Source organism: Elephantulus edwardii, unplaced genomic scaffold (assembly GCF_000299155.1).
Source record: "Elephantulus edwardii isolate Elephantulus edwardi_28Jun2011 unplaced genomic scaffold, EleEdw1.0 scaffold00098, whole genome shotgun sequence".
NCBI lineage: Eukaryota > Metazoa > Chordata > Mammalia > Macroscelidea > Macroscelididae > Elephantulus > Elephantulus edwardii.
This window is the reverse complement of record NW_006399848.1, coordinates 5,178,437-5,192,906: the sequence shown is the minus strand read 5'-3', so window position 1 is coordinate 5,192,906 and position 14,470 is coordinate 5,178,437. Positions and strand designations below refer to the sequence as shown.

The following is a 14,470-nucleotide window of genomic DNA, read 5'->3' as shown; positions in this document are numbered from 1 at the left end:
ACACATAACAACATCACCACCTTTGATTTACGAAAACAGTTCCTTACCATAAGCCACCATGAAACTAAAACTGAAACAACCCCTGGGACTCAACTTTCAGTGATGCAATAGAGCTACAAGGTGACTACTATTACCAGGGAAATATTCACTCCTGACAACAATCAACGACTTAAGATCCAAAGGACAAAATTTGCCCAGGTTTAAAATTCAAAAGGCAGGAAGGAATAAAATAGTGATGAGCAGAAAATGGAAAACAGAGAATGAGAAGCACTGTCACATAATAGAGATCATAATCAATTTCACAAAACAAACCGTGTATAACCTTTCGAATAAAAACCCAATTTGCTCTGTAAACTTTTATTCTAATCATAATAGGGAATAACAAAACATGAAACTAATATCTTAAAGAAATAAAAGCTGCCAGATAGCTCTTTGAAATATGACTAAAATATGACTAAAACTTTAAATAGAATCACATTCTTAACATTCTGCCTATATTTTGAAGTGACAGTATTCAGAAAAAAATTAATGTACTAATCACTGATGTCAAGATATTCACTATGCCTTAATCTCAGTCTTGGTCTGTAACATATACAAGATGACTAATACATTTGCAGTTTAAAAGCTACAGCTTTTTATAACAGTCTACCATAATATTCCAACGAGCAAGAAAACTGGAAAGCAAATTTAAGCCTTGTACCACAATATTGAAAGATGCTACAGGCAATATATTGAATGACACAGAAAGCATCAAAAGAAGATGGAAGGAATATACACAGTAACTGTACCAGAAAGAAATTAATGACACGGAAAAATTTCAGGAGGTACCGTATGAACAGGAGCCAATGGTAAGGAGCTGCATTGAAGGCATTGTCAAAAAAATAAGGTCCCAGGAATCGAAGGGATACCAATTGACTTGTTTCAATTAACATATGCAGCCTTGGATACACTCACCACACTATGCCAGAAAATTTGGAGGATAGCTATCTGGCCAATGGATTGGAAGAGGCCCCATTCCCAAAAAAAGTGATCCAACTGAATATGGAAATTATTGAACATTATCATTGATATCACATGCAAGCAAAATACTGCTGAAGATTATTAAAAAATGGCAGAACAGTACAAATATATAGAACTGCCAGAAGTTCAAGCAGGATTTAGAAGAGGCTGTAGCACCAGGGATATGATTGCTGATGTCAGATGGATCCTGGCTGAAAGTAAGGAATACCAGAAGAATGTCTGTTTATGCTTTATAGATGATGCAAAGGCATTTGACTGTGTGGATTAATGAAAAGTTGTGGCTGACATGGAGAAGAACTGGAGTCCCAGAACACTTGATTGTGTTCATGAGGAACCTATATACGGACCAGGAGGCTGTTGTGTAAAAAGAACAGGGGAGCACTGCATGGTTTGAAACTGGGAAGGGAATGTGCCAGGGTTGCATTCACCTTCTATATCTGTTCAGTCTGTATGTTAAATAAAGTATCCGAGAAATTAGACTCTAAGAGAGGAGGCATGTGGCAGCAGGACTGGAAGGAAACTCATCAATAACTTGCATTATGTAGATGACACAACTGTGCTTGCTGAAAGTGACGAGGGCTTGAAACACCTGTTGCAGAAGACCAAGGAATGCAGCCTTCGGTATGGATTTTATCTTAATGTCAGGAAAACAAAGATTCTTAACACTAGACTGATAGGCTGTGTCAAGATGGATGGAGAGGAGATTGAAACTGTCAACAGCTTCATCTTGCTTGGATACACAATTAAAAACCTTGTTACTAGCTGTCAGGAAATAAAGATATGCATTTTCCTGGGAAAATCTTCAGTTAGGGACCTTTCCAAATTATTGAGTAGTAGTGATGTCAGTTTGAAGACTAAGGTGTGTCTGGTTCAGACCAAAGTCATTCCGATTACTAGCTATGCATCTAAGAGCTGGGCAATGAATAAGGATGACAGTAAAAGAATTGACATCTTTGAGCTGTGGTGCTGGAGAAGAGCACTGAACACCCCATGGATGGCGAAGAGAACAAATAGCTATATCTCGGAGAAGGTACAGCCAGAGTGCTCTTTGGAGGCAACAACGATGGGGCGTCACTACACATACTATAACCATATTGCTGGGGGGGGGCGGCTATACCCTGGAGAAGGACATGATGTTGGGAAGGGTGGAGGGTGAGCAAGGGAGAGAAAGATCCTCAATAAGCTGGACTGATACCATGAATGATGAAACAGACTTTTGTGTCAGGAAGTGTGAAGATGGTACAGGATAGAACAGGCTTCAGATCTGTTCCTAGGGTCTCTATGAGTTGTGCTCAATTTGACAGCACCTAACAACAATAGCTAAAGAAGGATATGAGTGGCACAGTCCATAAAGGGTTGCACTGCTAAGCCAAATACCTTATCTCTCTGTCCGTATAAATCCATTAGCAATTTCAAGGGAGAAAGATGAGCCATCTCTTCCTGCGCCACTCACAACCTTGGAAGCCCAATGGAGAGTCAGCTATGAGTTGAAATTGACTTCACAGTAATGAGAGAGAGAGAGAATGGCTAATGATCTTGAGTATTTCTTTATGTGTCTGTTGGCTATTTTAATATCTTCAGTGTAAAAGAACATTTTCTGAAACTAAAGAAAATTAACTCTCCATTTAAGAATTTTCAAAAGTTGTCAAAAAAGATTCCACAATGAAAACAGAAAACTAATTAAGAATTCATTAATAAAATTAATTTAAAATTCTTGTTATCGAAGACATCTAGTAGCAACTTAAAAAACAATGTCTTTAAAAGTTGTGATACTTCTAGAAAAAAGTTATATAAAATAATGAAATAAGTAAAGAAGATTAAAGATGGGCATAGATTTGAGATATAAAAGAGAAGGAAAGGAGAATCTTAGGGAGATGGTGCACCAACAAAATGAATATGCATTCTGTGAATTACAGTTAGGGCTGTCAGACAAAACACAGTGAAGCCACTCAAATTTGTATTTCAGATAGTGAAATTTTTCTATATCTAAAAGCAGTATTAGAAACTCAAATTTCTGTATATATGTGGTTGGGTGCTGCTGAATTGAATAGAAACCCTGTGAACAACAGAGCTGAATCCTGTATTGTCCTATGCTGTCTTCATCATCTTAGACATAATAGAGTCCACTGTAGTAGTAACCTGCCAATCCACCTGGTTGAGGGTCTTCCTCTCTTTTGTCAATCGTCCACCTTTCCAATCATGATGTCCTGCTCCAAGGAACAGACTTAGCCTAACAACATGCCCAAAGTATGGTAGACAAAATTTTAATACCTTCATCTCCAAAGAGCTCTCTAGTAGTACTTTCTCTAAGACATATCTGTTTGTTGCTCTGGCAGTCTAGCAAGGAAACACTGCATGGTTCAAAATTGGGAAAGCTGTATGCCAGGATGTGTCCTAGCTCTATACCTTTTCAATCTATATGCAGAACAGATTATCCAGGAGGCTGGGCTGTATGAGGAGAAATGTGGTATCAGGATTGGAGGAAGAGTCACTAACAATATGCATTATGCAGATGACACAACCCTACTTGCTGAAACTGAGGAGGACCTAACTGAAACTGAGTAGGTCAAGGACTGCAGCCTTCAATATAGATTGAGGCTCAATATCAAGAAAACAGAGATTCTCACCACTGGGCCAACTGGCAGCATCATGATAGATGGTGTAGAGATTAATATTGCTAAAAGCTTTAGTTTGCTTACTGCACAGTCAATACTCTTGGCACCAGCAGCCAGGAAATTAAAACAAATATTGCCATGGGAAAGTCTGCTATTAGGGACCTCTCCAAAGTACTGAAGAGCAATGGTGTCACTCTGGAGACTAAGGTGTGCCTGCCACAGGCCATGGTCTTTGCAATTACTTGATATGCATCAGAGACCTGATCAATGACTAGGGAGAACAGAAGGAGAATTGATGCCTTTAAGCTGTGGTGTTGGATAAGAGTAAAAAATATACCATGGATTCCTAAGAAAACGAACAGGTTTGTCCTAAAGAGGCTTAAACCAGGCTGCTCCTTGGAGGCAAAGATTCTGAAGCTTCTTCTGACATACTTTTGGACATGCTGCAAGGAGGGACAAGTCCTTGAAGAGAGACGTCATGCTTGGGAGGATGGAGGGACAGCAAAGGAGAGGAAGACCCTCGATGAGATGGATTGATTCAGTGACTGGGGTAATGGGGATAGGTGTGTCAGAGACAGTGAGATTGGCCCAGGATAGAGGAGGGTTTAGGGCTCTTGTACATGGGTTCACTATTACTTGCAGGGGACTCAAGAGCACATAACAACAACAACAACAACAACATGGGATGGATACTCAGTACTCTTATAACAATACACTAAAATGCATAAAATTATCTTTATATGAATAGTCAATCAACAGATAAATAAAAACACTACCACTCAATTCCAACTCATTAGCAACCTTGGAGGACAGTGTAGAACTGCACCTTCTGGTTCCCAAGGTTGTACGTCTCTATTGGAGCAAATCAACTCCTCTTTCTCCCTCAGCACAGCAGGTGGGTTAGAACCACTGAACTTTATTTAGGTTAGTCGCTGACCAGGTCAAACCCAGTGCCACTAGAGCTCCTTTCTCTCTGTGTAACAAGGGTTTAAACATTTTTAACAGCTCCTTTCTTTCTTCTGAATAGCACTAAACTGAAAAATTCTCCCAGAAATCAGTGACATACCTTTTACCTGAGTGAAACCTACCTTACATTAATAGTCAAGATTATGATGCCAGTGGGGGGAAAAACAGTTAATTAATGTTGCACTAGTAATATTTAAGGAGTTTGGTGGCTCAGTGGTAAGGAATTGTGCTGCAAACCCACAGGTATGCGGCTTGAATCCATCATCTGCTCTACAGGAGAAAGATGGATACTCTCCTCCCACGCAATTTATTCCCTTTGAAAAAACCACTGGAGTGACAGCTATGGGCCGTTTCATCTTGACTATGCACAATAACAGTAACATTGACTTCTGTTTCATTAGCAATATGTAGCACAAGCTCTATGCAACACCACACAGAGTAATTAAATCAAAGTGTCATCATTCTCCCATATGTAGTACTTCCCACTGTCTCTTTCTTATGTAAAACAAAATTTGTGAAATGGGATGTGGTTCTTGAAAAGATGACAGAATCACAATTCTATAAGTATTCTCTTATAAATTTTTTTAAGTCTTTGAGCACTTATGTCACTCTTAAATATTAGGTTAAATCAGAAAAGGATCTAATTTCAAAAGATCATGATATTTTTACAATGTCGGATGCAGGCCAGTCCAAGAAACATAAACAGAAGTATAAAAATTTTATAACCAAAAGTAAGAATTGGGATCAAAATTATAACCTCCATAAATTCAAAAGTCAAGAAGTGCCTTGACTGAGTTTGCTTATAAAATTTCCTTATGATGAAAAAGAATGACTCTTAACATGAACACTTTCAAGGTCTAGTTCTTTTTTATTTATACAGAAATCAAACTGGTATAAGACAAGTGAGTAAATTTTGATATTTGTCCTAAAATAAAATTCTGTTTGAATTTACTCAATTCCGAAGACAAAAAAATTTTCCAAGTATTTAAGGTATAAAAAAAACCAAACACCAAAAACCACAACCAAAACGCAACCACTTCCTTCACATTGGGTCCAAGTCAGAGCAGAACTGCCCCATTGAGTTTCCAAGGCTATAAATCTTTACAGGAGCAAACTGTCTCATCTTTCTCTTTCATAACAGCCTAGGGGTTCAAACCATCAACCTTTCCATTTGTGATCCAATATTTAACCCACTGTATCACCATGGCTACTCTGAAATACCAACAAATACTTGATTGCAAATTCCTCTAACTGAAAGTTACAAAAATTATATAAAATATAAAAAGAAAGTTAAATCTTTTCTCATTTGCTTTCTGGGTACTTATGAATAAATAACCTGTATGCCATTTGCTCTTCTTCTCTCTTTCAAAACATTGAGCTACCCTGGGAGACAAGGCAGACTGATTCACTGATAAAACCACCTGCTGTCTTCCAGCACAGCCTGTGACGATTAAAAGGACTTTACCCCTCAGGTGACGCAGGGCTGGAGGAGAAGGCTGCACTTACCGAGCTGGGACTGGAGTGTCTTCGAACTTTGGGTGACTCTTTCCCAGCAGAGGAGCTCTTAAAATTAATACATGCATTGTTTTCAGAGTGTACCCTCTTGACTTGATTAGCTGGCTTCTCAAATGGGTCGAAAGAGCTTTGTGTCCTCTGAACTCTGACTTTTTTATCCTCAGGAATTGTGTCCAGGGGTTTGATCACTGAGTCCATTCCCTGGCAGTTCCGTGTAGACATCTTTGTGACACATATCTAGGAAAAAAAGAAATTAAACTCAGTACTGAGTACTAGAACATTACTATCACATAACATGCTGTTTTGCTATTCTAAAATCTGTGCAAGTTTCAACTTGAGAAAATACCCAAAAACCCACATTCTAAAAACTACATCAGCTTACTAGGGTTTCTTTTATTTAATGCCAAAGATGATAGATGGAAAGGAATGAATACTATTGTCAAAGACAAACCTTGAACAACACTAATTTCAAAACTGTGTTGATACCATTCAGCCGGATCCCTGTGTGCTTCTCCGTATCATCAAAAATCCTCATTCTGCCCAGTCTATCCCATTCTCTCATTTAAATGTACCTTATTTTATAGTCTCTGTCTTTTCTTCCTTTTCTATTTTAAGTTCTAACCTTTTTTATTTCCTCTATGCTTCTGATATTTTTGTTGTTCTTATTAAATAACATTATACCTTGACTCACTAAACTAAGAGTACAAGAGAATGTTACCAACCTGATCTACATAAAATATACAGTCACCATTATAGACAATGGTGCAATAAGGAATGATTTTTCCTACGATCACAAAAAATATGCCAATAGGTATACTCGCAGTGCTCTGATTCACTTTAAATTCTAGACAATGTATTTAGGTAAAGGTGAAAAACAAAAGTTACCACCTTAGAAAGAGGGAGGGGAAAAACAAAGACAACTGATTTTACTTAAAAAGACATTACCGTCTATGTAGAAAGTCCAATTAAATTTTACCAAGAATAGCTACAAGAATTAATGAGTTTAGCTCAGCCATGAGATACAAGATTTGTATGCAAAAATAACTTTCATTTCTACATACTAGAAACAAGAAATAAGAAACTTAAAGTTTAAAAGCATTATTTACAATAGCATCAAAAAGATGAAACAGTGCGAAAACTAAAACACAGAACTGTAAGACACGGCTGGGAGAATGGAAAACCCACTCACGACTGCTGAGTAGATTATCACTCAGAGCAATCTGACAGGACAAAGCAGAACTCTCCAGGAGAATTTCCTATGGCTGTAAATCTTTACAAAAGTTAACTTCCACATTTTTGTTCCATGAGGTGGCTGGTGAGTTTAAACTCCACACCTCTGGGATTATGATCTTGTGTTTTAAACACTGTATCATTTGGGAGAGAAATTAAAGAACCCATAAATAAATGAAGACATAAACCTTGACCATGTGAACAACATGAGAAGACAAAATATTGTTAAAATACCAATTCTCAAAAAACTGATAAACATGTTGTTTGTTGTTGTTGTTGTTGTTACGTGCCATTGAGTCAAGCATGACTTATTGTGACCCTATGAACAAAATATCTGAACACTGTTCTCTAACTATTGTTGATTCTCTAAGTTCACAGAGTTTCTGGAGTCATATTGTTTAGGAGGTGGATGCCACTCCTGCCTCCAAACCTGTCTTAATCTGGGAGCTCCACCAAACACTGTCTATCACAAGTAACCACTATGGCATTTGACAGACAAGTGGAACACTGTTCAATATCAAAGCAACCCCAAGGTACCTCAGTACAGTGAATTGACAGACTAGGGCTGTACCATTTAGAAGAATGTTCATTCCAAACACAATTAACACCAACAGATTTTTAAATACACAGACAGCCCACCAGGCCCTGACTTGTTCTAAACAAGCAGCTTCCAGCCCACAGCTCACTGTTAACCAAATCCAATTAGCTCACACACAGTTGTGAACAAAAAACAACCAAACATGCCACACCTGATACTCAACCAAAACGAGAACCCACTTTCATATGCACAATATTAATGAAAACCCTTGTAAAATTTGACAAAGTAATTCTAAAATACAGGTGAAAACAAATAAGAATAAGCATAATAAGCTACTCAAAACCATTTTAGAAAAATAAGGCTTTAGACTGCATACTGCTTGACTTCAAAATGTATAAAGGAACAGTAATTACCAGGTTATGGTACTGGTGTCTACACAAAGAAGAGATCCATGGAAGAGGATAAACTGTAGACACAGAGGACACATTGACACATATACAGACAACTGAACTTCAAAGAAAATAACAAAGATAATTCAAAAGGGGGAGGGAAAGAATGTCTTATCAATAAATTATCCTGGAACACTTGCAGGTCCATACATAAAAAAGCCACATTCCAGTCATAAATTATACCATATGTAAAAACTAAATGTTTACATACGTAAAAAACTAAAAACTAAGTCTAAATATAAAACTCAAAACTAAAATTTCTGGAGAAACACTTTATGACTTGAGGAAAGAGGGGCAAAGATCTCTTAGGTAGAAGAGACAAAGTGCAATCTATGAAAGAACAAATTAATAAACTAGATTTCATCAAATTAAAAAAGTATTTGATCTCTGAAAAAGAGTAAAAAGAAATACTTGCAAAGTTAAATATATGCAAAGGGGAAAAAATACATGCAAAGGAAGGAATAAGAAAGTGTCTGAAATGAGGAAAGAACACCCAAAATGCAATAACAAAACTTTTAAATAGGAGATTTGCATGCATGACTCCAAAAGAGTTATACTTTAAATATGAGACGATGAAGTTTAAAAATAAAAGGTTAAGTAAAGGAAACAATGGAACCCCAGTACAGCTGACAGTATCCAAACCCCAATTAAGACAAATACATTGTTGTTTGTTACACCCAGCTTCAGGCTTCACAGCTTCTAAATGAAATGGCATTTCTAATAATAAAAGCAGACAAGATTTTGCAGTTTACTCCAAGTATTCTGGGGTAGAAAAGAGGAAAGGGTTAAATGAGGCATTCTGCACACTGGCTATATTCCATTTATTTGTGTGAATTCAGTCACTAAAAGCTGCCTACGCAGATCCAGGTTTAAAGATGGGATTAAGATATTCTCAAGACCTGGTCAAAGCACTCACTGGAACTAAATGAAGTTTATAATTGCAATTCCAATGCCCAGAATTCTGCCAAATAACTAGAGTTTATGCCTCATCTCTGTCCAGGTAAACTCACTATTCCAGGCTATATCACTTTTTTTATGTGTTACCTTCATATCTCAGAATTTTCCAAGGTAATTTTCTCTTCTAACCACTCCCACAGCCATCTAGTCAATTCTAATTTACAGTGACGCTGTTATACAGAGTAAAACTGCCTACAGGGTTTGCAGAGCTGTCAATCTTTCTGGACCAATTGGCAGCATCATGATAGATGGAGAAGAGATTGAGATTGTTAACAATTTCAGCCTCCTTGGGTCCACAATCAACACTTTTGGAACCATCAGCCAGGAAATCAAAAGATGAATTGGATTAGGAAAATCTACTGTCAGGGACCTCTCCAAAGTGCTGAAGCACAAAGATGTCAGTCTAGAGGCTATAGTGTACCTGATACAGGCCATGGTCTTTGTGATTACTTGCTACACATCAGAGAGCTGGACAATTTTGAAGTTCTGTCTCACACACTTCGGGCATGCTTCCCAGAGGGACCAGTCCTTGAAGAAGGACATCATGTTTGAAAGGGCAGAGGCACAGCACATGAAATAAAGACCCTGGATGAGATGGACTGACTCAGTAACCCGGGAAATGGAGGTAGGTGTATGAGAGACAATGAAATTGGTTCAGGATAGGGCAAGTTTCAGAGCTATTGTGCATAATGTCACTATGAGTGGCAGGCTACTCAAAAGCATATAACAACAATAAAGTTGATTACAACTCCTAGGGTTCCTCCATCGGGTTTTGATGGGTTTGTGATTGCTGGTGCCAAGAGTGTTGATTGTGGAACCAAGCAAGCTGAAAATGTTAACATCAATCTCTAGGCTATGCTAGCACGACTCCTTCAATATATACTTCTGTTGCTGCTGCTGCTGGTGGTGGTGGTGGTGGTGATGGTGGTGTTATATACCAGGGAGCTGGAACCAACTCATAGCTGACCGTTCATTGGGTTTTCAGAAGCAGGAAATTGCACAGGAGTTGACTGTCCATCTTCCTCCAATGGAGGAGCTGGAAGATTGTTCCTAGCAAATAAAAAATTTCAAAGAGTATTCCCAGAACACTTGATCGTTCTAATGCGAAACCGATACTTGGACCAGGAGGCAGTCGTCAGAACAGAGCAAGGGAACACTGCATGGTTCAAAATTGGGAATGGAGTACGCCAGGGATGCATCCTATCTCCATACCTTTTCAACCTGTGTGCAGAACAGATTATCCGGGAGGCTGGGCTCTATGAGGAGAAATGTGGAGTCAAGATTGGTGGACGATTTATCAACAACCTGCGTTACGCGGATGACACAACCCTGCTTGCTGAAACTGAAGAGGACCTGAAGCGCCTGCTGCAGAGTGTCAAGGACTGTAGCCTACAATATGGATTGAGGCTCAATGTCAAGAAGACAAAGACTCTCACAATTGGCAGCATCAGGATGGATGGTGAAGAGATTGAGATTGTACACAGCTTTAGTTTGCTTGGCTCCATAGTCAACAATCTTGGCACCAGCAGCCAGGAAATCAAAAGGTGCATTGCCATGGGAAAGTCAGCTGTTAGGGACCTCTCCAAAGTACTGAAGAGCAATGGTGTCTCTCTGGAGACTAAGGTGCGTCTGATACAGGCTTTGGTCTTCCCAATCACTTGTTATGCATCAGAGAGTTGGACAATGACCAAGGAGGATAGAAGGAGAATTGATGCCTTTGAGCTGTGGTGCTGGAGAAGAGTATTGAGAATACCATGGACTGCTAGGAAAACAAGCAGATTTGACCTGGAAAGGGTTAAACCGGGTGGCTCCTTGGAGGCAAGGATTCTGAGGCTCCGTCTAACATACTTTGGACATGTTGTGAGGAGAGACCGGTCCTTGGAGAGGGACATCATGCTTGGGAGGGTGGAGGGACAGTGCAGAGGAGAGGAAGGCCCTTTATGAGGTGGATTGATTCAGTGACTGGGATAATTGGGATGGGAGTGTCAGAGACAGTGCGATTGGCACAGGACAGAGCGGAGTTTAGGGCTGTTGTACATAGGGTTGCTATGAGTCGTAGGCGACTAGACGGTACATAACAACAACAACAACAACATTGTAAAACTGTCAATTTCCTAAAAATCTTGTTGCATTAATTACTGAAATTAGTTTGTGTGCCAAAAGAAACTTGTTTCCACTTGTTTTCAGCTAAAGGAAGCAAAAGCTAAAAAAAGGGAAAGTGAAGGGCTCAATTCATGAGTCTGGCAAAAATATTAGTAATTTTTCACTTACAAGGACATTTACATGTCCACATGCAAATCAACTGTGATGATTAATACTTTAAACAATGATAATTCCAATCTTTTGCTAGAAGAGCTGAATTTGAGATATTTGCTATCCTAAAATTTGTCTTAAAAATATCTTCATATACATACATCTATATGTTCTTAAAATGCTATAAAGAAAAGGGGTTTTGTTTTTTGTTTAACTTCAAGCTCACTGTGACAGGCAGAACTCTAGGATGACACATACTATTCTCTCCTGTTTTTAAACATGAATATCATGAGCATTTTCTGACAAAAAAGAGTTCTTGGGTTGCACAATAGAGCAGCTCACTAATAGCTGGAAGGTTAGTGGTCCAACCACCTACCCCCTACAGGCCTACCCGGAGGTCTGTTTCCAAAAGGTCACAGTCTTTTTTTTAAAAAAAAATTTTATTTTGTTAATTTTAATGAATGTTTACAGAGATTTTGAATTTCCATTCATTCATTGTTGCATTTTTCTTCCTACCCACCCCTGCCCCCCAGTTTGCTCTTCTCTTTGGAATATAAAGGAAAAAATCTATCATTGGTATACAATCCCTTTCCCCAGTACACTCCACTATGCAACCTTCATTCTGGACTCTTGTAATAACTATAAGATCCAATCACATATCACTTTTAAACTGTTCTCTCCCTCATCTGTTTCAAAGCAGTATACATAATTTGTCCAATTTTTCTCAGTCTCAACCCAACCCTGATGTCAGTCCCCTTCTACAGCAGTGGCTCTATGCACTATTTACCCTTCTGTGACTGAGGTACTTCACTCAGCATAATGTCCTCCGTGGTCACCCATTTTGAATAATACTGCATGAGTTCTCTGTTTTTCAATGCAGTGTAGTATTCCATTGCATGAATATACCACAGCTTCTCTATCCATTTGTTTGCTGATGGGCATTTAGGTTGTTTCCAACAGTCTTGAAAACCCTATGGAGCAGTTCAACGCCGTACATATATGCAACTAACATCATAGCACATGGCAAGAGAAAGGCTGTCCTAGGTGTCCTTGACCTTTTCAGGCAAGCCTATTAAAATCAAGAGTCTTCTCGGCTGAGCATAGAAGACAAAGTTGGAGAGATGTGCTCTAGCTAGTGAGAAAGTCAATTGTTCATGCTGTGAACTACCCACCAGTGGTAAGGAACTCCAGGATGCTCCAGGGTAGTTCCTGACGGACACCAGCATGAAAACAGTGACCTGAGCCCAAACCAACCAAACAAAAACAAAACACCAAAACTCTTCCAAGAGCCAGTGAACTTGGAAGAGTACCTTGAGCCCCAGAGAAGACTCCAAGTAAAGAATCCGGCCACACTTTCAAGTCTATCTCTTTTGTCCATCCTACCTCCTGTGCCAATGACCTCAGATTCCAATGGAAGATTAGAAGTCAGAGTTTATGAACATTTACACGGTGCATTACAAATCACAAAATTAACATAGTGCTTAAACACTTTTAACATTTCAGCAGAACATTTCTAAGAACTGCACTGTCAACATTACTCTCCAAACTTGATACATAAAGTATATCAAGATCCAAAGGGGAAAAAAAATTATGATCATAATTGTTTCTGTCCATTAACTACTATGTGGCTGCTATCATGACCATGTATAGTAAGAGTTCTCTGAACACTGTAAAGGTCTTCTACACAAATTTACACATCATTTGTGCTGGCCTTGGGTTTGCGTTATTAACACCAGTATCAGAACCTACTCTGGACAGGAATCTTTGTCTAGGACAGTAATCCACACTGTAGTTTTCCACATGGGGCAAACTGATCGCTCTGGGTAAGAGTCAAGTTACCAATATTTGGGCCAAACTACTTAAATGTGATCTGACCAGCTCTTGTTAACCATGAGCACATCAGAAAGCTGATTCTTGGCTCAAAATAAAGACATCAGCCTTGTTAAACTTGCAAGCATGTCAGCAAGCTTGCCCTATGAATGCTGAACAGAAAGAAGGGTTAGATCTATAGAAGGATTCAAGCAAGATTGATAAGAACAGTGCTTATTCCCCAGAAAACTGTAATTTCTTGTTGCTCCTAGAATAAAAGAATTGTGGTACCCAGGCTGTATGAAGAAAAGACTAGCGTCGTACCAATGAATGAGATGTCAGAGGGCAAATTAGACACTGATGCTGCTCCCAAACACTCTGGTCTTCATCTCAATCCTTCTATTACGCTGTCAGCAACCCAAATAGACACTTCCCCTGCCTAAAGAGAATGTCTTTCTTCCCACAACAAAGCACTTACAGTCACTGCAGTACAAGGTCGTGGTGAGAGATATAACTCATACTAGACAGTATTGAATTGGGGTAAGAAAACTAAAGGACAGAAGCTTGGTCTATCAAATTGGGGGGGGGAATCAGTGGGAACACAGATCCTAAAAAAAACAAAACAAAACAGATTTTTTCCAACTGCAATACAGTAGCCCTTTGATCCACTATCAGCTTTTATGTCTACCCTCAGTGGCCAGATTTTGGTTTAGGTTATAATTCCCCAATAAGAAAAAAACAGAACTCCCTGGAAGGCAGCTGATCCCATTTCATGGAGCCAGAAGCACAAACCAGCTGTGGAGCATCCCCGCTGTTACCAGAAAACTAGAATCCTTTCAAAAATATCAGGGACAGTGTTGGATGGACAAAGGAATGGGCCTTATGCGACTGCCATTGGCCAAACAATTTTTTTGTTATTTATTTGTGTACTAAACAGACATAAAATTATGATTAAATGAAGCAAGCTGCTATCAAAGACTTTAAGTCCATTACTATTCTCAAAGAAAAGGTTCATACAAAAGGCAAATGGCAGCTGTAATAGAAAAAGAATATAGGATAGTTCTGGGGGGTTTTTTGGAATTCCATTCATCCATTGATGCACTTTTCTCCCCACCCAC

The 14,470-nt window shown here is 38.9% G+C and overlaps 1 protein-coding gene across 3 annotated transcripts in view; it reads right to left on the bottom strand.

Annotated features, from left to right (window-relative positions):
• CDK14 (cyclin-dependent kinase 14) overlaps positions 1-14,470 on the bottom strand; it is a 691,509-nt gene that overhangs the window by 497,181 nt on the left and 179,858 nt on the right. For all 3 annotated transcript variants that reach the window (XM_006891459.1, XM_006891458.1, XM_006891460.1), the window contains one exon: positions 6,108-6,353. In XM_006891459.1, the coding sequence (XP_006891521.1) occupies positions 6,108-6,353 (246 nt within the window). The remainder of the gene's footprint in view (positions 1-6,107; positions 6,354-14,470) is intronic.